The sequence below is a fragment of the Natator depressus genome, chromosome 3, assembly GCF_965152275.1.
Source record: "Natator depressus isolate rNatDep1 chromosome 3, rNatDep2.hap1, whole genome shotgun sequence".
NCBI lineage: Eukaryota > Metazoa > Chordata > Testudines > Cheloniidae > Natator > Natator depressus.
This window is the reverse complement of record NC_134236.1, coordinates 113,194,829-113,219,526: the sequence shown is the minus strand read 5'-3', so window position 1 is coordinate 113,219,526 and position 24,698 is coordinate 113,194,829. Positions and strand designations below refer to the sequence as shown.

The 24,698-nt window shown below is 41.5% G+C and overlaps 1 protein-coding gene across 1 annotated transcript in view; it reads right to left on the bottom strand.

Moving 5' to 3' along the window:
- UST (uronyl 2-sulfotransferase) overlaps positions 1–24,698 on the bottom strand; it is a 279,848-nt gene that overhangs the window by 131,110 nt on the left and 124,040 nt on the right. Inside the window, exons 3-4 of the mRNA XM_074948584.1 lie at positions 19,578–19,733; positions 9,989–10,068 (exon numbers count right to left, since the gene is read on the bottom strand). Coding sequence (XP_074804685.1) covers positions 9,989–10,068; positions 19,578–19,733 — 236 coding nt within the window. The remainder of the gene's footprint in view (positions 1–9,988; positions 10,069–19,577; positions 19,734–24,698) is intronic.

Here is a 24,698-nt window from a genome sequence, read left to right as displayed (position 1 = left end):
GCCATAAGTTCCAAGTACATGCAGGAACGCTATTTCACAAACTCCACATCAGGAATCTGGTACCCCAGAGGGCACTGCAACCAAGCTGGATGTAGGTTGCTTGAACCGTGAGGTGGCCCATGGGGAATCCCCAACATTTTTCCCTCAGCCCCACCTTCCAACCCACCAAAATATTGTGCCTGACAACTGAAACCCCCAAGTTGCCCTCTTCCCTCTAGCTCTGTATCTTCCTTCAGCAACCCAAAAGCATCAAAAAGAGAGAGGAGATCTGCCTTTTACAAACAAAATGGTTCCTGAACCTGACAGACCGCAGCTGATGGCTGTACAACAAAAGGTGGCTGCAGAGACTGCTGAAATTAAATCTACAGTTTCCAACCTACAGACCACCGTGACTGAGATTCAGAGTGCACTACAAGCTCTATCCAGACAGATGGGTGAAGCAGAACACAGAATTTCTGAAGTGGAAGAGGATTTCAAAGAGAACAAATTACAGGTTATGAAGAACTATAATGATATCAAGACTATTAACACCAAGCTAATTGATCTAGAAAACCACTCACAATGAAATAACATCAGGATTGTGGGTGTCCCTGAGAGAAGAGAGAAAGGTAAACCCTCTAACTACCAAGTAACTAAGCTATCGGATCTGCCAGTAGACTTTTGTTTTGATACAGAATAGGCACACTGGGCTCTTGCCCCCAAACCAGCTACAGGAGGTCAGCGTAGAACATTTTTTCTCTAATTAAACAACATGTGCACAAACCTCTTAGGGACACAAAAATCCAATACTGTTCTTAAAAAAGGTAAATTTTATTAAAAGAAAGAAAGAAAGAAAGAAAGAAAGAAAGAAAGAAAGAAAGAAAGAAAGAAAGAAAGAAAGAAAGAAAGAAAGAAAGAAAGACAGACAGACAGACAGACATACGGAACTTAGGCTTTTTGCTAGGTTTAAAAAAAAATTACAAGGATTAAGCATCAAGATAGCTTCTTGAGGTCCATCTTAAAGATTACAAGCAAAACAAAAGCACTTGGGGTTAGCACAGAGGAGTCCACAAGCCATAAGGAAATAAAAGAGATAAACCTAATCACGTCTTCCTAGACATTTCCTGATCTACTTACATATCTGGGGTTTCAAATGAGTAGTTTCTAGGTATGATCTGATGATTTTCATACCTGGTCCAAGCTTTTACAGCCTTGTCCCTGCTCTCTGGAAGAACAGCACGGACAGACAAAGGGGAAGTTTTTCCCCCAATTTTAAGAAGTTCTAGCTTTCCCATTGGCTCTTTTGGTCAGGTGCCCACTCCCTTCCTTTGACCTATGGACTTTTTAACCCTTTATAGGTAAAGCAAGTAGAAAACAGCTACTAACAGCTAACTGGCTGGCTGGGTGACCATAAAAGGGAGCTACCCCGCCCCCCTTCATTTATCACAACAGCTTTGAAACTTTACTATGCAGAAGAAAAATGCTGCTTTTAACCATCTTCATTTCTGTGCTTAAGAACATAAGAATGGCCACACTGGGTCAGATCAAAGGTCCATCCAGCCCAGTATCCTGTCTACCTACAGTGGCCAATGCCAGGTGCCCCAGAGGGAGTGAACCTAACAGGTAATGATCTAGTGATCTCTCTCCTGACAAACAGAGGCTAGAGACACCATTCCTTACCCATCCTGGCTAATGGCCACTAAGGAAGGGAGTGGGCACCTGACCAAAAGAGCCAAGGGGAAGGCTAGAACTTTTTAACCTCCATGAATTTATCCAGTTCACTTTTAAACCCTGTTATAGTCCTAGACTTCACAACCTCCTCAGGCAAGGAGTTCCACAGGTTGACTGTGCGCTGAGTGAAAAAGAACTTCCTTTTATTTGTTTTAAACCTGCTACCCATTAATTTCATTTGGTGACCCCTACTACTTATATTATGGGAACAAGTAAATAACTTTTCCTTGTTCACTTTCTCCACATCACTCATGATTTTATATCCCTCTATCATATTCCCCCTTAGTCTCCTCTTTTCCAAGCTGGAAAGTCCTAGCCTCTTTAATCTCTCCTCATATGGGACCCGTTCCAAACCCCTAATCATTTTAGTTGCCCTTCTCTGAACTTTTTCTAATGCCAGTATATCTTTTTTGAGATGAGGGGACCACATCTGTATGCAGTATTCAAGATGTGGGCGTACCATGGATTTATAAGAGGGCAATAAGATATTCTCAGTCTTATTCTCTATCCCTTTTTTAATGATTCCTAACATCCTGTTTGCTTTTTTGACTGCCGCTACATACCGCGTGGACGTCTTCAGAGAACTATCCATGATGACTCCAAGATCTCTTTCCTGATTAGTTGTTGCTAAATTAGCCCGCATCATATTGTATGTATAGTTGGGGTTATTTTTTCCAGTGTGCATTACTTTACATTTATGCACATTAAATTTCATTTGCCATTTTGTTGCCCAATCACTTAGTTTTGTGAGATCTTTTTGAAGTTCTTCACAGTCTGTTTGGTCTTAACTATCTTGAGCAGTTTAGTATCATCTGCAAACTTTGCCACCTCACTGTTTACCCCTTTCTCCAGATCATTTATGAATAGGTTGAATGGGATTGGTCCTAGGACTGACCCTTGGGGAATACCACTAGTTACCCCTCTCCATTCTGAAAATTTATAATTTATTCCTACCCTTTGTTCCCTATCTTTTAACCAGTTCTCAATCCATGCAAGAATCTTCCCTCTTATCCCATCACGACTTAATTTACATAAGAACCTTTAGTCAGGGACCCTGTCAAAGGCTTTCTGGAAATCTAAGTAGACTATGTCCACTGGATCATCCTTGTCCACGTGTTTGCTGACCCCCTCAAAGAACTCTAATAGATTAGTAAGACATGATCTCCCTTTACAGAAACCATGTTGACTTTTGCCCAACAATTTATGTTCCTCTATGTGTCTGACAATTTTATTCTTTACTATTGTTTCAACTAATTTGCCCGGTACTGACGTTAGGCTTACCGGTCTGTAATTGCCAGGATCACCCTTCTTAAATATTGGCGTTACTTCAGCTATCTTCCAGTCACTGGGTACAGTAGCTGATTTAAAGGACAGGTTACAAATCATAGTTAAGAGTTCCGCAATTTCACATTTGAGTTCTTTCAGAACTCTTGGGTGAATGCCATCTGGTCCCGGTGACTTGTTACTGTTAAGTATATCAATTAATTCCAAAACCTCCTCTAGTGTCACTTCGATCTGTGACAATTCCTCAGATTTGTTACCTACAAAAGACGGCTCAGGTTTGGGAATCTCCCTAACATCCTCAGCCGTGAAGACTGAAGCAAAGAATTCATTTAGTTTCTCCGCAATGATTTTGTCATCTTTAAGTGCTCCTTTTGTATCTCGATTGTCCAGGGGCCCCACTGGTTGTTTAGCAGGCTTCCTGCTTCTGATGTACTTAAAAAACATTTTGTTATTACCTTTTGAGGTTTTGGGTAGCTGTTCTCCAAACTCCTTTTTCGCTTTTCTTATTACATTGTTTCATTTAAATTGTTTCCTTACCTTGTCAAATGTTTTTTAAAAAAACTTTCCTTTTATTTTTGTAGTAATTTATGTTTAACACAGTACTGTACTTACATTTGTGTGTGGGGGGGGGGGGGGCGCGGTTTGGTCTCTGCTGCTGCCTGATTGTGTACTTCCAGTTCCAAGCAAGATGTGCGGTTGACCAGTCAGTTTCTAACACTGGAGATGGAACTTTGAGGTTCTACTGTACACATAAATCAGGCAAGCTTCCTTCGTAATAGATGTGGCTCAGATAATTTGCATCAACTGATTGATATTATTGTTGCGTTGAGAGATTCTAAAGAACCCTTAGCTGTCATTTCTTTAGATGCCAAAAAAGTCTTTGACTGCATAGCCTGGGATTATTTTTTTTAAATATTAGAAAAATTTGGGATTGGTATACAATTTATTGCTCGGATTAAGCTTTTATACTCTAACCCGGGCGGGGGGGGGGGGGCAAACTACGGCCTGGGGGCCGCATCCGGCCCTCCAGATGTTTTAATCCAGCCCTCAACCTCTTGCCAGGGAGTGGGGTCCGGTGCTTGCCCCGCTCCACGTGGCTCCCAGAAGCAGTGGCATGTCACCCCCTCTGGCTCCTATGCGTAGCGGCAGCCAAGGGGCACTGCACGCTGCCCCCACAGCACCCATTGGCTGGGAGCCGTGGCCCACGAGAGCTGCAGGGACAGCACCTGCGGACAGAGTGGCGCGCAGAGCCGCCTGGCCGCGCCCCCGTGTAGAAGCCGGAGCGGGGACATGCCGCTGCTTCTTGGAGCTGCTTGAGGTAAGCACCGCCCAGAGCCTGAACCCCTCCTGCACCCCAACCCCCGCCCCAGCCCTGATCCCCTCCCTCCCTCTGAACACCTCAGTCCCAGCCTGGAGCACCCTCCTGCACCCCCAACCCCTCATTCCCAGCCAGAGCCCTCACCCCCCCCGCACTCCACCCCCAATTTCATGAGCAGTCATGGCCTGCCATACAATTTCCATACTCAGTTGTGGCCCTCAGGCCAAAAAATTTGCCCCCTGCTCTAACCCTACTTCCAGGGTAGTTATGAATAGTATTATTTCCACCCTGTTTCTATTACAGAGAGGTATGAGACAGGGCTGTCCCATTTCTCCTCTTCTGTTTGATTTAGCTCTAGAACCTTTAGCCATTGCTATCCAAACAATCAAATGGTTTCGGGGGGGGGGGGGGGGTCAAACAGAGCACAAAATGATGCTCTTGTATTTGTATCTAAGCCCAAAGTTACCATTCCTACCCTCTAACCCAGTGGTGGGCAACCTGCGGCCCATCAGAGTAATCTGCTGGCGGGCTGAGAGACAGTTTGTTTACATTTGCACAACTGCCTGCAGCTCCCAGTGGCTGCAGTTCGCCGTTCCTGGCCAATGGGAGCTGTGGGAAGCGGTGGGGGCTGCAGGGACATGCTGGCTGCTGCTTCCCGCAGCTCCCATTGGCCGGAAACAGTGAACCACGGCCACTGGGAGTTGTGGGCGGCTGCGCAAATGTAAACCAACTGTCTGGTGGCCCGCCAGCGGATTACCTCGACAGACCACATGCGGCCCATGGGCTGCAGGTTGCCCACCACTGTTCTAACCACTGAATAAATTCAGACTCTTCTCAGCATATAAAATTAATAAGGGTAAGTCAGAACTCTCAGGCAACAACAAGTATGCCCACAAAGGCCTTTTCTCAAATTGGGAATTGAATAGCAATCTTCTTATATGAAATAATCAGAAATACTGATTCCCGAAAATATTTAGGACACCCCTAAGCTAAGTTTAGAACCAATTATTGCCCAAGTGGGTAATGATTTGGGGAGCTGGAGTTCGTTAACCCTGTTTTTGGAGTAAAATTAATATACTGAAAACTAATGTCCTTTCCAGAATTTTGTATGTCCTAAGAGGTCTCCCTATTTCTATTCCTCAAACTTATTTTAAGAAATTCAATAATATTTTCAGAACGTTCCTTCGAAGTGCAGGTAAGAAATCTGGACTGGCTCTAGCAAATTACAGCTTCCCTTTTCTCTGTGAGGATTTTATTTTTCAACGTGGAAAATTATCATATCTCCTTTTTGTTCAGCCAAGCATCTTTGTGGCTATTAGATATGACCACACAGACTCCACCTTGGGTTCAGATTAAACAAGAATTGGTATGACCTCTCCTCCTTTCAGGCACTGTAGGATCAAAATTATTATAGATGAGATGGCTCCAGAGCTCCCACAATAATGGCTGTGAGGCAAGCTTGGCTAGAAAGTTCTGCTTTCATCCATTCTTCCATGTAGAGGCAATCCTATGGATCAATCCTAGCCTTAAAATTGGTAGCAAACCTCGATGTGGAGGGATTGGATGAACAGAGGAATGACGACGGGTGTGGCAGCTAATTGGCAATGATAAATGTAAACCATTTGTATATCTTCAGCAACAATTTGGCTTACCCTGCTCCAGAGCACAGAAATATTTCCAGTTAGAGCATTTATTTACTGATGTATATGGACCAGATTAGGAACTGCAGAATTTATTATTTTGGAGGAAACTTGCTGCATTTACTCAGCTGTACCTTTTCATTATTTTCTGGCCAAAAAACTATGCCAAAGATTGATAATTTGAGAGTTGCTTGGAATAGAAATTTGGATACACAACTATCTCTGACCCAATGCAATACACCAAAAGACATTTTTTTGAAAATACCAGTCCCTACATAGGCTAATGGTAATGGGCCTCATAAATGCTGACTGCTCTTGGAAATGTAACTTCTTTAGGTTACATTAGCTCATATGTTTTGAGAGTGCCCCTGTATCAAGAATTTCTGGTCTCAGGTAGCTCAAAGAACCAGTTTGATACTGGATGCTAATTTGGAGCCCTAGTTTCATTCTTGGCTATATTCCTGAAGATTACATGGTGACAAGGCAAGGTTGCTCCTACATGCAGCTTTGGTTGTTAAAATATTAATCCCGCAAAAAAGAAAAAAATTGATCCCCACCAAATATGGATGCCTGGCTTGGTGATATGGCTGACCTTGCAGCTAATAAATGACTGGCATTCTGCAGAAAGGGAATGCCAGAAAAATTCAAAGCAATTTCAGCTGACTTTTTAGAGGTCTATGGTTTATGCAGATCCTGAAGATAGCTATGTCACTTCTCTTTCCCTCCCTTTATCCTAATCCTCTTTATTCACTTTGTGTATTATGATGAATCTGGTATTTTGGTATATTTGTTGTATTGGAAAAATTAATTAAAAATTACAAATAAATAAAACAACTGGGAATCTGGGGAAGCAATTGCAAAGATCTCTAAAAATCCAGGGTGCTGCAGGAAGTGGTATTGGTACTAAATTGGTCCTAAATCAACAGCCCCAAGTGGCGTGGGGGACATTGTGCTAGTTGAGGCACCGCTTTCCCAGTGAAATGTTTAACATGTGACCATTAAAGAGAAGCAGTGTTAGCCTCTGTGCCCTGGTCAAATTCTGTCTTCCTAAAATTCCCCACTAGTTTCATCCAAGTTGGGTATTCTTCACTTTCTCTCCTATAAACTGCACTTTTAATAGCTGCTGCATTTTATGCTAGAAGGGGCTGCACTCCATTCGATGATTTAATTCCTTCCATAGGATTTGTAAAACATTTTGGTATCCTTTGGGATGAAAGACAATTTTACCAATATATAAATGTACAACAATTAGGTCAAATTCACCCCGGTATAAAACCTGACTTCTACATAGAGTGCTTCTGCCGACGTGCACGGCCTGAAATTGTGGAAATGCAGCATCACTTGCCCCATAACCTCAGTCGTGCAGAACACAATCCCATCCACAGCCTCAGAAACAACTCTGACATCATAATCAAAAAGGCTGACAAAGGAGGTGCTGTCGTCATCATGAACAGGTCAAAATATAAATGAGAGGCTGCTTGGCAGCTCTTTAACACCACATTCTACAAGCCTTATCCCACTGAGGGTTACCAAAAGAAACTACACCATCTGCTCAAGAAACTCCCTGAAAAAGCACAAGAACAAATCTGCACAGACACACGCCTAGAACCCTGACCAGGGGTATTCTATCTGCTACCCAAGATCCATAAACCTGGAAATCCTGGACGCCCCATCATCTCAGGCATTGGCACCCTGACAGCAGGATTGTTTGGCTATGTAGACTCCCTCCACAGGCCCTACGCTACCAGCACTCCAAGCTATCTTCGAGAAACCACTGACTTCCTGAGGAAACTACAGTCCATTGGTGATCTTCCAGAAAACACCATCCTGGCCACTACGGACGTAGACGCCCTCCACACCAACATTCCACACAAAGATGGACTACAAGCTGTCAGGAACCGTATCCCCGATAATGTCACGGCAAACCTGGTGGCTGAACTTTGTGACTTTGTCCTCACTCATAACTATTTCACATTTGGGGACAATGTATACCTTCAAGTCAGCGGCACTGCTATGCGTACCCACAAGGCCCCACAGTATGCCAATATTTTTATGGCTGACTTAGAACAACGCTTCCTCAACTCTCGTCTCCTAACGCCCCTACTCTACTTGTGCTACACTGATGACATCTTCATCATCTGGACCCATGGAAAAGAAGCCCTTGAGGAATTCCACCATGATTTCAACAATTTCCATCCCACCATCAACCTCAGCCTGGACCAGTCCACACAAGAGATCCACTTCCTGGACACTACAGTGCTAATAAGCAATGGTCACATAAACACCACCCTATACCGGAAGCCTACTGACCGCTTTACTTACCTACATGCCTCCAGCTTTCATCCAGACCACACCACACGATCCATTGTCTACAGCCAAGCTCTAAGATACAACCGCATTTGCTCCAACCCCTCAGACAGAGACAAACACCTACAAGATCTCTATCAAATTTCTTACAACTACAATACCCACCTGCTGAAGTGAAGAAATTGACAGAACCAGATTGACAGAGCCAGAAGAGCACCCAGAAGTCACCAACTACAGGACAGGTCCAACAAAGAAAGTAACAGAACGCCACTTGCCGTCACCTTCAGCCCCCAACTAAAACCTCTCCAGCTCACCATCAAGGATCTACAACCTATCCTGAAGGATGATCCCTCACTCTTACAGATCTTGGGAGACAGGCCAGTCCTTGCTTACAGACAGCCCCCCAACCTGAAGCAAACACTCACCGGCAACCACACACCACACAACAAAAACACTAACCCAGGAACCTATCCTTGCAACAAAGCCCGTTACCAACTGTGTCCACATATCTATTCAGGGGACACCATCATAGGACCTAATCACATCAGCCACGCTATCAGAGGCTCGTTCACCTGCACATCTACCAATGTGATATATGTCATCATGTGCCAGCAATGCCCCTCTGCCATGTACATTGGCCAAACCGGACAGTCTTTACATAAAAGAATAAATGGACACAAATCAGACATCAAGAATTATAACATTCAAAAACCAGTCGGAGAACACTTCAACCTCCCTGGACACTCAACTACAGTCCTAAAAGTCGCAATTATTCAACAAAAAAACTTCAAGAACAAACTCTAGCGAGAAACTTGCTGAACTGGAATTAATTTGCAAACTAGACACCATTAAATTAGACTTGAATAAAGACTGGGAGTGGATGTGTCATTACACAAAGTAAAACTATTTCCCCATGCTTATTTTTCCCCCTATTGTTACTCACACCTTCTTGTCAACTGTTGGAAATGGGCCATCCTGATTATCACTACAAAAGTTTTTTTTTTTTTCCTCCTGCTGATAACAGCTCACCTTAACTGATCGCTTTTGTTATAGTGGGTATGGCAACACCCATTTTTTCATGTTCTCTCTGTGTGTGTGTATGTATAGATATATACACATATATATATCTATCTGTATCTATAACTGTATTTTCCACTGCATGCATCTGATGAAGTGGGTTTTAGCCCACGAAAGCTTATGCTCAAATAAATGTGTTAGTCTCTAAGGTGCCACAAGTACTCCTTGTCCTTTTTACTAAATTCAGTGGAAGTCTGAATTTAGCCTATTAGCAGACACACAACAGGTGTACATAACCATGCCAATTCACAGAACCTCCTGTCCCAAGAGCTCACATTTTAAAGGCAGAAGTTTATTAATATTTTACAATAGAGCTACCTTCAAGGAGGCAAAATCAAATGAAAATCTGGCGGGAATTTCATTAATACATGATGCAGTACATAATTTTTTTTTTAAGCTGGAAATGTCATTAACGAAAATTACCTCTTGTAGTTAAAAGCATGCAGTGGCATGCAGGCAGATTAAAACAAACTGTATGAATATTATGTAGCGAAAGTCTTACCCTTTGACCGTATTTGTGTAGCTTCCAGCATCAAAAGAGATTTTTCTCACAGCAATGACATACATTAGTTTGAAATCGAAGAGAAAAGTTATTTCTATTAACTGCAATAAAAAGAAACAAGAAAACCCTGTAATTGGGAAAGTGCCTTACCTTGAAAAGTTGAGGAAATGAACGTGTCTGGTGAATAAATAGGGCTGCTCAGCAGTGCTTATGTTTTTAATCAATTCCGTCTAAAAAAAATTAAACAAGAATTACAACTAAATCAAAACGACCAAATTAAGCCAAGTTGCGTTTTTGGACAGAAATGGCAACACTCAGACACTATCTAATCATTTAGTAGTTGAGACCTATTCACAAAAACGTCAGGCTAGGACTGCAACGCTCGTGCTTATCCCCCACGTAAAAAGGGACAGATGGCAGAGCATCATGATGGTAGCACCAATGTCACCATTGTATATTAGGCATCAGCGTGCTAGGCCATGAGTTTAAACATTTCCAAAAGTTAATTTCTACTTTCGACAAAGGCACAAACTAAAATCCTAATTCTAAACCTACCCAAATCTGGATCTGACTTTTGAAAGTGGCCTTTATTTTCAAAATGGATCTAAACTACTAACTACAATTCCAAAATGTGAAGTGTTTGAAATCTGCATCAGAAAAAGTGGATTGAGATTATTACAGTTTTTACATAATGTTTTTACATACTGTTTTTACAGTTCCTATCATCACCAGATTACTGAATGGGTGGATGTCTGCTCAAATATTGAAGCAGACATTTCCCATTACTTGTTTTGTATAACATATTTTAAATGTGAATATAATTCTACATTTGACATAAATCTCTTTTCAAATAATTGTCTTTTGGCCTACTGCTTTCAAGACATTTTAGCAAAAGCTTTTAGATTTAAACTTAATTTTGCATTATTAAAGATAATTAAAACTTTTTTCATGTAAAACAGCTGACATGAAAAACTGAGTGTGTGTATATATATATATATTATATTATAATACTCAGTTTATATTAATAAATTCTCATGTGTGCAGACTTCTAGTTTTTGCAGTGTTCTGGAAAATGTCATGGACCTGAACATGTTAAATGAATATATGCAAAAAATTCCAAGCAGTCTTGTTACTCTGATTTCTTGACTTCTGCTCTCCTCTGATTTTCTAATTGGCAACATCAAAAGCTACAAGGCTGTATTAGAGAATAAAAGACACTGAACATGACTGCATTTGAAGAGCACAATAATTATACTGGTAATTTTACAAACTGGGTAGTGAAAACTAATACACAATGTAGGAACAATCCATAATGAAAAATAGCAATACAAAGAATTGTTCTAAAGTTCTGCTCTAACTTGTATAAATTCTAAGCACAAGTAAAATCAAAATTGAGGTCACGAATTTAGAAGATGGTTTCCCTCAATGTTAAGAAGATTTTTTTTCCTTAAAACTGTATGGCATCTTACTCGCCACTTGCAAAAACAGACAAATTTGGCATCAAGCCTATCATTTAACAGATTTGAAACCAATAGAGTTCTAATGAGTAATCATGATAAAAACCAACAGAGTTTAATAGAAAATGGTCTCTTGACCATAGATACATTAAACTCTATAAAAGGGACATCATTCTCTGTTAAGTTATATAGGACAGTTTGAAAATCCTATAGAAAGAATTTACAGGAAAATGCAAATCTATTGTATTTTTCCATAAAGCAACTTGACCACCCACCTTCTGAAAACAGCAAGGGAGAAAGGGGCATGCATCTTTCCTTCTCTTGCTCTGGGATGAGAATTTTGGAATGACACACCTACACAGAAGTATGCTAGGCTGGAGGTGAATACCTTACTGTGGAAAATCTAAAACCCACTTTTACTAACTGATCCCCATTTTGATCTAGTGGTCCTTTGTCTCTGGATTTAATTTATAGATCACAGTCTATTGCTTCTTATCCATTATATTTTTCATTTTCTATTTTAGGTTTTTCTAAGATGTCTATCGCAACTGCATCCCAAGTGTCATGCCAATCCTTATACATTACACCTAGGAGTTAGAATAAAAGAGCAATTGGATTTTTACAATTTCAGATATACATACATGCTCTTTCTCCCTGCCCTCAACAACTGATGTTCCCCCATATACGTATGAGAAGCAATGATGCAGCCCTAGGGTTGTCTCATCTATCTTGTTAAGCGTGGCCTTCTACTGATGGACTGTCATTCTTGCTCCACCATGTGAGAGATCAAGTCTACCTTTATTGGCTGCAGTCTACAGAGATTATAAACCCTATGGAAGGGAGAGAAAAAAGAGAGGGCTGAAAGGGAGAAAGATAAGAAAGGAGGAGAGATGCTAAGGAAAAGAAGAAGGAGGGGGGAAGTGCTCGCTAATATCCTAATCTCCTACCAATGAATTCTTAAAGGGTATCAAATAGCTCTAATAATAAGCAGGTAATTAATCCTGGAGGCAATCCTGATGAGTCATGTGAAAATACAATGACTCACTTGACTAAACATTTTATTCATTTTTTCCCTAATAAACCACAAGCTAGAGGTGCATTGCAGTTGTTTAGTGTAATCATTGTTAGTAGCCTCTGGATTCCCTGACCCAAATATAAACAGATTTCTGTGCAGCTCCCCCAGTACAGTGTTCAGAGTCTAGTAAAGTGTGGCAAAGAAGCCAGGCAAAATAATGCAGAGAGCTTGACTGGGTCATTTTTGAAAGAGCAGAACACCGACATTTTCCAATAAGAGTTACCATCTCCATCGAACAAATGTCAGCATGATACATCTGCTGGAAGGGTGGTGGTTGTATCTGTAGAAGATCATCATAATATCATGACATAAGCATCATCACATTCAGAGACTTACCTAGCTTTGAGAAAGAAACGGAAAAGAGGTTGCAATGGTTAGATCTCAGGTGCCACATTAAAAAAAATAATAATTAAATTACAGGAGAAATGAAACAGCCAGAACTATATTAAGTTTTTAATGATATATTGGAATTTTAACTGTATTATTTCACCTGCATGAAAGAGTGGCACACTGGAAGTCATTCACTATTGATAAATATTCACTTCATCATATCATCCTGGTGCTTACAGAGCATTTGATGAAATACATTAATTATGCATGCAACTCTCTCTTTAAAATATATTATACAACTGTGGTGAGGATGGTTGCATGCCCTATACCATATATTAATACAGGTGTGTCTCTTTCTTACAAGCACAAATTTGGTAACAACAACTTGACCAACATTTTTCCACCTCAACAAAACTAGATATCACTTGACCTAAATGCCAGTCAGGCTCATGTAAGTCTCAGGAATGGAATAAAAGAGAGCGCTGTAGGTCAGCAATAAAGTGGATTTGGAGAGTCGCATGCTGCTATTTGCACAGCACCTGACTGCAATGTGTCTTTTAGCAGCAGCTAATTAAGGTCAATCTCAATTTCTTGAGCTACAATAATATCCACTCACACCTGAAAACAGGAATAGGATTTTGTTTTGACTTAAAGCATATTCATATTTAGAGGCTTAAGCGCCAATGGACTCATCAGCAGATGAAGATAAGCCTATAGTTGTATATGAACAAGCAAGTGTGGTAAAAGACAGCAAGAAAGGGAAAGTAGGGCCCAACAGAAACAGTGCAGATTTCAATAAATGAGAAGGACATAGCAAGGAAAATTACAAAGGAGTCTAAGAGAAAAACTGTTAGAGGAAAGAAGCACGTTTTCCATGGGCCTCACTCCAATCCTCACTCTGAGTAAGATCTGTAGACCTGTCTTAGCATGGGAGGAGAGACAAGAGAGAAGGTGATGTTGAATGGGGAAGAGGAAGGAGACACTGAGGAGGAAATGAAAGTGGGAGAGGGAAAGAGGGACAGACTTTGTGAAGAAAATGGAAAGAGATGGAGTAGATACAAGTGCAAGCCATCACTGAGATCCTTCCCAGGCCAGCAACAGGTAGGAGGGAAACAGAAAGGAGTGAGAAACAGAGAAATGAGAGGAAAAAGTCTAGAAGGACATAGATGGAGGACACAGAAGGAAGGCGAGGACCAGTAGAACATATAGATTCTTAGAGGGGATAAATACATCAAAGGGCAGACTGGAGAAAGTGGAAGAATTAAGGGAGTGTGTTCATTATGATAAGGGACCTGAGGGAGGGTTCTACTGTCTCTAGAAGGATTCATGTCCTCTCTCTGGATACTGCCATGATATCTCCTGCCAGGGATTACTTTTAGCCTAGATAATGGAGATAGTTCTGAAGAGCAAATAATTTCCCTTTGAAATGCACTAGATTACACTAAATGGGTATACTATCGAACTAGGTTCCAGCTCACTCTTAACTTACTCCATTCAAACACAGTAGTGGAGGAAGAGAGTAAGTGTAGAGGTAGAGGGAAGGAATGGGGAGTGGCAGGAAGTGACATCAGACCCCAGGATGTCTCCAACTAATTCGGCCCTTGGCAGCACACCAATGCTCAAGCTTGGTTGCTGGCCAAAAGTGAGTACCTACTGGTATGTACAATAAATTGTACCTAAGAAAAAAATACATAAGGCAGAAACTACTCATAGATATCTGGGGAATTAGCAAACAAAAGCAAGCCAGCCACAATTACCTATCTACCCTAAAAGAACAACTGTGCTAGCACAAGTTCTCTGCCACTGTTAGTGATGTATCTGTAATAAAACAATTTATGATCTGTGTGTACAGAAAAACCTGGATCTACAAATCTACAAGGGAGCAGCGATTGAGCCCAGAGAACAGAGTTTTAGTCTAGGACCTGACTAGCTCCTCAACCCAATGAGCAAATCAGGACCTAAATAAAAACAATGTTTATTAACATGATTTATTGGATAGGTTCTCAACTTTAATGTTGCTGTAACAGTTTTTTGCACTGAATTTTAAACAGAACTGTCAACTATTCAGGCCCAGATCCAGATGCATATGCAAACAGCAGCCCTGGAAGTCTCAAACTATTTTTAAAGGAAGGTTTATCTTAAACCAGCCAAAGCAAGAACATCAGAATGAAGGGTAAAAGTCAAAGGAGACACTTCCTCCTCCTTACAGGGAAGTCTCAAGTTACCATCCTCATCACAAGAAGATCTTCAGTCATGCTGTGAGAAAACCCATCAAGTCAGGATGGATCAGCATAATCAGTGCTTGAATGCAGCCTGCTGTTGCATTTACAGCAAAAATCCACCAGGTGGCATAGTGAAATGCTCACAAGAAAACTGGATGGGGCCCCTTTATACCCTTTAAAGGGTATATATAAATGTGGTGGATGGCATCCAGCCATATCATTGATCAAAAACTAAAATAATTTGGACTTGAAGACAGAGGAAATCAAGATGTACTATCAGCACTTATTAGCTTCCTTGCTCAGAGCAATTGCCTTTTGTTTTTTATTTCTAAAAAGCATGTTTTGTTCCATGATAAACAAAATCAGTAGATAACCCTGCCTGAAGAATTTGTTTGCTGTCCAAGTGGTTTTTAACACTGCTGTATTTCATCAGAAGTGAATTCAAGTTCAAAATGTAAAAACACTGAGGCTGGCATGACTTTCCAACGGCACAGTGGTGTCAGTTTACAATCTTCACTAATACTAATGGAAACACAGAAAGACACGCTTTCTTTCTCTCTTGCTGTCTCTCTCTCTCTCTCTCTCTCTCTCTCAGAACATTTTACCTTCTTACTGTCTTAATTTCAGTCTTTACAAAAAGCATGCAAGGTCAAGTAGATACAGGTATCTCGAGACATCATTTATCACTTTCATCTGCACTGTACTTCATACTTCCTAGAAAATTCACGTCTGCTTCATCATCACAGGAATGTGAATCAGTCTTCATTTTCATCTCTAAGGTATTGAGAATTCCTTCAAAAACTTCCTAAGTGTCCATACTGTTCTGAACATTTTTCCATGGCAGGTTGTCTTTTATAAGCTGTTATTTTTTTAAATAAACTGACCTTTTATTAGTATTTTATAGTTCAAGTACATAAAAAGCTGACTATCCAAAAATAGGGGAGGGAGAATTATGTAATTTAATAGTCAGGGAAAACTGCTCTCATTGGACACCTGCAATAGTAAATCAATACACAGGTATAGTCTTGAATCAGAGTCCAAAAGGGCTAAAAAAGCGATTAGTCTAGGCATAGGGCCACCTACTGATGTAAAGAAAGGTTAATTAGGATATCATTAGTATTACAAGAACCACACATGATATTAATGATTATTAATATCATATGTAGCTCTTGTAATACAATTTAAATTAGAAGGTCCGAACAGTCAGTATGACCCTTCTTGGGGTACCCAGGCACCTCACCAACACTTACCCCTAGGATGAGAAAGTCTTGTCTGTGCCCGCTGTGGTTCAGGTCCCTGACTCCACAGGCCACAGGGAACACCAGCACTAATTTCCAGGCTTCCGCAAGCCTCATGCTCGCTATACAGGTCAGCAATAGACACACCAACCCCTGAGTCCTCTGAGCCTCCCTCTGGAGTGCCCAGCCAGTTCCACTGAGCACCCGCAGAACTCTCATATTTGTTACTCCCACAGGAATGGTACACACCAACTTGCAAGAGTCAACTCCACATCACCACTCTACTTAACACACAGCACTTACATATACAGGGAAAACAAGAATAAGTTTATTATCAAAGAACAGACAGTCAAGTGATAGAGAGTGAGAACATTGGAAACAAATGGTTACCAATATAACAAAATCATGACATGCTTTCTAGAGACTAAGCTTAACTAACATGGCATTCCCCTATACCCTAGCTTACCCTAGGTCCTTTCTTCAGCGTTTACAGTTTGGCTGAGACATCTTCTTATAAGAAAAGGAGTACTTGTGGCACCTTAGAGACTAACCAATTTATTTGAGCATAAGCTTTCGTGAGATGAAGTGAGCTGTAGCTCACGAAAGCTTATGCTCAAATAAATTGGTTAGTCTCTAAGGTGCCACAAGTACTCCTTTTCTTTTTGCGAATACAGACTAACACGGCTGTTACTCTGAAACCTTCTAATAAGATTAAGTCCACTGGCAGCTCATCCTCACAGAATGAAGGAATACGTGGAGGTTCATCTGCATCCCAGATATAGTTTCAGAAGTTCATTGTCTTATCCCTAAATAGGATAACTCCTGCTGTTTTATTTCTTCCTCCAGCCTATGGATTCACATTTTGCTTAGACTGTAAATAGGTATTCACTGTGAGCCACACACCTACTTAGTTTGCATGTGACCTGCCAGAGTAAGGTAAGCACCTCTTCTCCCCTGCCTGCCAGGAGTATATGGATCATCTTTTGGTGACCCGTCTTAACTTACAGACCTAGAGAATCGGAATGACTTATTTTTAGTTTTTAATGACTTATTTTTAATTACTTATTTTTTGTTTACGGGAAATAAAACAAAAATTCTGGATGTAAGGACAAGGTACAAGCAACAAAGAGCTCAGAGAAAGCACAGAAGTAATGAAGAAGCTTCCTGTTTAAAAGGATGAGGTAAAATGTCCACTTACGGAAGAATTCCATTGAAAATCTGAAGCATATGTTAAGGGGCCTGAACAGTACTCTTTTACAATTATTCAACCCTGTCTGAAGAGAAAATGATATTTTCCTCGAATACTGGTGGGAAACATGACATTTACAATGTTTAAAAACTTGTGCTGCTTCCTGCAAGCGGATGCGATGATGTATAAGGACTTAAGAAGTGGTTAAAAAGTATGTCACAAAACCAAAACTTCCTAAGTGAAAGTTATAAGTTTAATTTAAGAAACTGAATGGAAGGGAAAAAACCCTCTGGATTTCCAGCTTGTTTATAATAACTTTCCACTACTCATTTTCATGACACAAGGAACTATGAATTAAGGAACAAACTGTGAGCACTGTTCTTACAATGGAACTGACTTTGGGAGCAGCTCTGTGCAGTTTTAGTGTTAGAGGCCCAAACCTCAAAACGGTATAGGTTCCTCTCATTGAAATCAATGGGATTTAGGCACCTCTGAGGATCTGATCAGAGTCATCAAAGAAAAATGCTCACCAGACGCTGAAGACACCTTTGCCAATGTGCCATGTTGCAGGAAAAAAGGTCCAGTCTCCATGTAAAGACAGGTGATGGGGTTCTCAGAGGACATCAGTAAATAGGTGGATCATTGTTTCCATTATGGAAGGACATTGCACCAACTGTAACCATGGACGTGGTCAGCTACCCATTTGTCCCCCTTCACCACAGGAACGAGGAGAGCCACACATAAAGGATGCCTTCTATGCACAGATCGGGGAAGGCAGTGATGGTGGGAACAACACTAGTCCAGAAATTGCTACTTCTAATCTCTCCATTTTCTCCTCAGTTGAAGGCTGCATATGTACATTAAACTGGGGGAAAGATCTGACCTCACAGGTTTTGGTATAATATTTATTAATACTTAGTGACAAAGAATCTGCAGTAATACATTGTGACACTACACCCCATCTTCGTCATAGTAATATTATGATGATATGATTATGGCGTAATTATGAGGCATTTTGTACAAGGTGTCGTTGGAAAAGTTATGATTATCTTATTATGTACCTGTACTTACTATGTGCCTGTATTTCAAATGTAGTTACACCTGTGTGACACCCACTAGGCAAGAGGCTTCCAGTCTAGATAGCTGGCTGTGAAGGGCCTATTCAAGGTAATGGACCATTAGGAAAAACAATAGACCTTAGGAGAAGCTTATCCCCCACCTGTGAGCCTTCCTCAGAATGCTCCAGACAGCCTGTAAGTAATGGCTGCTATGACTCTGCAAGGGCATGTGACCAGGGCACATGACTCTGGACTCCATTTTGGGTGTCTATATTTTTCCACAAACTGGTCTGGGAACTGGTTTTGGAACAAAGGGTTCCCACCATATGCTAAAGCTATATAAGGCAGGGAGTGACATCATCTGCTGTTCTTCACTCTCCCACAACTCAACACCTGAGAGAAGCTCCTAAGGAAAAGGACTTGGAACTGGGGTGGAGATCCAAAGCTGCAAAGCAAGTGCAAGCCTGCTTGTATCATCAATCAGGGTGAGATTGTTAATTCAAATCCTATCCTTCTAGTACGTTAAACTTAATTTGCATTTTTGTTTCTTTACTAGGTAATCTGCTTTCATCTGTTCGCTATCATTTAAAATCTATCTTTTTTGTAGTTAATAAACTTATTTTATGTTTTAAATCTAAACCAGTAAGTTTGTAGTGAAGTGCTTGGGAATCTTAGCTCAAGGAGCAGGAGTGTTGTATTTCCTCTCCACATTGAGGGAGGGGAGGAACTCTATGAGCTTACGCTGTGCAGTTCCCTGTGCAGCGCAAGACAGTATAATTTTGCATTTATACTCCAGAAGGGGGTGGGGGATGCCTGGAGAGCTGAGAAATTGGCTGGTGTCTGTCTGCTCTCAGGTAACCCAGTTTGGGTGTGTGGTGCAACCTGCTGTGGTGCTGGGTGATAACAGGGCCTGCGTGAGGCTAGCTGTGTCCCCAACCCAGCTGTGTGTCTTAGAGGGGCGCAGTGGTTCCCACAGCTCCCAGACTGCACCCCAGGGTAACAACCCATCACATACATATTTATAGATACATTTCCACATGGTGATTGGGATTTAGCCACACTACTTTATCTACCACATATTAAGAGAAGTCAGTTGAACAATATATTCCTGTCTTTCATAACTTAAAATGGAACAAACACAGAACATCTAAATGAGCGTGAACAACTTACTTGTTCATTTTTGGTCAGTCTGGTTTTGTTATGAATGTCTGATGTAACCAGGTTGAACCCATGTCTCTCCGACAAGATTCTCAAAAGCAAAACCACAGTTCGACTCCCACACTTTCCAACTCTGTTGTACACCACTTGGCTAGGGAAAGGAAGTACCTAGATAAAGATTGAAAAGAAATGCAGTGAGCACACTGGTCTTTCCATTTCTAGAATACATTTGCTGTGACTCAAGAGATAAAGATTTCCTGAGTATTACACATGTCCATGTCCAGATCAGAAGTGTTCCATTCCACTAGCAAGCTATAAACACAGTTAGATTCTTTAGAATATTAATGGGAGGCTTGATAACTCGGAAAACGGTGATGGGATATAGAGACTCCCCCAATGAGGTTCCAGTTTAATATTCTAGTACAGGCCAGTCGTGACACAGACATATCACTGCTTGATGGCTTCTATTTAAATGAGTTCATGGGCTTAAGCTGGTTGCTTGTACCCACATCACAAAACACATCATCACAATTAGCACCCTTGCTAACTGTCTCAGTAGAGACAATGCAGACTGAATGGTTATGGAAAGTATGCTACTTCTGGACCTGGTCTTTTTGAGTCAGCGTTGACATATTTTGAAAGGGCAACGTGAAGGAAGATGTGATGGATAGAGGCTTCAGATGCCAGAGCTATCAATCTGGCACCTTTCACCAGCACTAAAATTCATTAACCGTTTTTTTAAATTAAGAGAATAAATCTTCTAAAGAGACATTATGTATGAATCATGCCTTGACAGCTAAGTTAAAAACAGAGTTCAGTTGGTTCCAATTCAAAAATGGATTACTTGACCCACCGCACAACACTGTTTATAAAATGACATCTCTCTAAATCAGTAGATAACTCAAATGAATTTAAGTGTCAGCTAATTAGATGGGTCAACAAACTGGCCTCATCGACCCTCCCAATAAACAACCACCAGACTCCTCCTGCTGTTGTACAATTTGAGTACATTTTACACTCCATTTCTGACCAACTTGATCCCACAGGAATTACTCAGGCAGAATGTCCAACCATATTTTAACACTAGTTTAAAAATGCAGCCTTTGATGGAAAGATCATGTGGTAGTAAGTGTTGTTTGCTGACTGGTGGCTTTTGGAAGTCATATTTTTCATTTTTGTCAGTTTAATTTTTAATGTTTTGAATGATTTTTGGCCATATTTTTATATAATACAAAAGGTTTTAAGTATGGATTCAAAACAGCCAAGGAAATCATGAAATCCAGACAGGTAAGGAAGAACATTTCAGATCCAAGTCACATGGGGAAAGACAATAATTTGGAAATCAAAAATGGCAAGAATGAAGGAATGATTATTCCCTCATTTGTGTCCACACTGACACTGAAGTCCTTATGCTGATCTGAATTGCACCCATAGCCACAGGAAATGTTGTATTGATCTATTGATGTCTAATATCGAGTATATTTTAAAGTAACATAAGAAATAAATATTAAGCACTCTGTTTTATATTCTCAAAGCTATTTATAGTCATTAACTAATGTCTTTGAACAAGTTAGGTATTTTAGAACAGCAAATATGCTTCAGAAAAAACAACTACTATGTACCAAACCCTGAATTCGTTGTGAAAACCTCACCGAGGAAGCTTATCAGTAACTAAATTAAGTACTGCAAGTTTGGCCATATTTCCCCCCCAGAGCTATATAATATAAAATGGATTTAAGTATGAATTCAAAGCAGCCAAGGAAATCATGAGATCCAAATAGCTAAGGAAGAACATTTCAAATCCAAGTCACATGAGGAAAGACAATAAATTTGGAATTCATAAATGGCAAGGACGAAGGAAGTATGGTAATAAAAAGCTGATTTTTTTTTTACAAAAAAGAGAAGATGCAGCAAAATCAGGAAATCCCCACCATTACAATGAACAAAGTGAGAAATCATGGCAAGAACCATAATTTCGACTAGAGGTAAAGTCAAATGGTATTGAAATTCTGAAATATTGAATAGCTGGAATCGTAGCTACATGAGGGGAGGGTAGCTCCCCAACAAATCTGTGTTCCACCAGCACAGAGCCCGAATACTTAGCCTTTGTGTGGGCAGAGGGGAGTCCACCCTTAGCTACTCATTTGGAGAGAGGTATTAATCATGGTCAGTGCATGAATCGCCAGCTGTGGGACGCTAGTCCCCAGACCCACCCCTTCTCACCGAGGCCGCGCCCCCTGCCAGAGCCCAGAGGGCCCCCTCCATTGCAGCTGCCGGACTCTGCCCCAGACTAGTGCCCCCAGCCTCGGAGCGCCCCCAACTCCCTCCTCCAGCCCCGGAGCGACAGGTGGGAGGGTGGCGAGACCCAAACCGGGGCCATCCCACAGTGGGACTGGAGCCACGCCAAGCAGGAGGGGGACTGGGGACAGAGCATGGGCGGGGTCACGCCTGGCTGTTTGGGGAGGCACAGCCTCCCCCCAGCCTATGATATCCACAGCCCATGGTATTAAGGGAAGGAAACAGTTGATGTATTTCTCAATTAATAGTAAGGCAAGCGAGAGAGTTCCCTGTTAGGATACACTTTAGCTCCTTAAACAAAATCATTTTGTATATTACATAAATATCTGCAACAAGCTCTTTCCCAGTATTCATATCTATACTAGTGCAGCTGTTCAAGGAAAGAAAAGAAAACATACTGGATATCATTTAGCTAGCCAATTTTAGGGGTTTTTGTCAACAACAAAATGAAGACAGACAACACTGGCCGAAAGCTAGTTCTGAACTGAAAATCTTTTAAGTAGCATATATCCTGCCATAATTTAGAATGTCTTTTTCGTTCAAATGCCACCAGAGTCTTAATCATTTGTTTCAATTATACTTTACCGTAAGCCAAAAATACAGCACAGCTTTCTTTCTGCTGTCCACACTTCCCTCATGCTAATCAGGGTAGAAATCTACATTTTTACAACACAAAAAAACAGTTTTCATTGCTAGGAGGATCTGTCAATACTAGCTTTGCATGTATTCAGCAGTTCTGGTTTTTCCAACCTGGTGAAAACAGGTTCATTTCTTTTTCTTTAACACCCTTTCATAAAGTGTACGCTCATTTTGCCTTTTCTCTTTTAACAAGCCTTCCAGTTTCCAACCCTGTTCAGCTGCCTTTGGCAGTTCCTTAATGGCAGTGAAGGCAAAATCAATAAAGCCTGGTTAGTTGCCTCTACTATTTCTACTGCGCCTTTCTTATCTGGGATCTAAAGCATTACCTCCAACCTGCATCTCACCTCCATCTGAGTTCCAAATGTCTGTTTGAACATGGTGCATCGAAGAACACTGCAACATACCTTTATTCTTTGATCTATTACAGGTGACCTATGGCTCCCTGAATTCTGATATTTCTCTTGACTCAGTCAGCTGTCAAGGAACACTCATGAGAAAAAACACGATACTACTGGTGTGCTTTCTGCAGCACAATTAAACCTGACTGCCCCACTCATATTCTGAGATAAGGAGGCCTAGCAGAACTGATGAGAAACTCTGTTCTCTCTCTCCTGTGGACAGAGAATTTTGGTATTACAACCACATGCATTCTAACTTGTCAACAGCCAAATATTTATTAAGGAAAATTGGAAGAAAAAAAAGCAGTAGGATAAAACACACAAGTGTCAAAGATTTTAATGGAGTGTCACCAATGATGACTTGGATATTGTCAAGTCCACTTTATAGAGTTAGACAAAAGGAGAGCTATTCTGTAACAGAGACAGATCCTAGTATAATTGCACTTAAAGTGTACCTATGAGACCTGGAAAGTGCAAAACATGAGTGGTACTCATCAATGTTACAGGTAGATTGTAAACTCTTTGAGGGCAGGGACTGTCTTTATACTCTGTGTTTATACAGCACCTCACACAATGGGATCCTGGCCCGTAACTAGGCCTTCTAAGATCTACAGCAAAGGTCCCCAAACTCTGGGGCCCGGAGGAACGTTCAGGGGAGAGGAGGGATGTGGGGAGGAAAAGAGGGAGGGAGGGCCACGCAGCCCTGCTCCGCCCCATCCCCTGCTCTATTCCGGCCCCACCCCCAGCCCCTGGCCCCGTGCCTGACTTGGCCTCACCCTTGGTACGGTTCCGCCCCTGGCCAGGGGCCCGGCTGCTGGCTGCAGCTCCAGTCCTAGCCCTGCCCCCCCTCCAGCCTCGGCCCCTGGCTGAGGCTCCAGGCCTGGCACCAGACCCACCCCCAGCTGTGGCCGCCTTATCCCTGTCCACACCCTCCCAACCCCCTGAGCCGCAGCCCTGCTCCTGGCCCTGGCTCTGGGGGAGGGACAGGAGGTGCAGACACGGGGGGGGAGGGCCCAACCCTCAAATGTTTGGGGATCACTGCTCTACAGTAATACAAATAATCAACAACAACAGTGTAAAATAAATTAGGTGCATAGTTTGTGCATGCCTGTGTGGCTGGCACAAACTGTCCTTTCAGCTAAAACCAACTCTGGCTGAAATCAAGGTATAGCTCAAACAACTGCTACATAACTATGCAAGAACAGTATCGTTTAGTGACCTGATGATTAGCCTGTGGTGTATCAGTGTTCTGACAGTTGCGGATTGCCAGAAAAAGCAGTGGGGGACAAAGGTCTGGCCCAGATTAATTATTTTTAGGCATTTGTATGGCATTCATCAACGTAGTATCCAAGCACCTAGTTGATCCCAGTCAGAGAAGCAGAACAATTCTTCTAATTGAACGCAACTCTTCAGATTAAATCCTGGACGCCCCATCATCCTAGGCATTGGCACCCTGACAGCAGGATTGTTTGGCTATGTGACTTTCTCCTTAGGCCCTATGCTACCAGCACTTCAAGCTATCTTCGAGACACCATTGACTTCCTGAAGAAACTGCAATCCATTGGTGATCTTCCAGAAAACACCATCCTGGCCACTATGGATGTTGAAGCCCTCTACACCAACATTCCACACAAAGATGGACTACAAGCCGTCAAGAACACTATCCCTGATAATGTCACGGCTAATCTGGTGGCTGAACTTTGTGACTTTGTCCTCACTCATAACTATTTCACATTTGGGGACAATGTATACCTTCAAGTCAGCGGCACTGCTATGCGTACCCACAAGGCCCCACAGT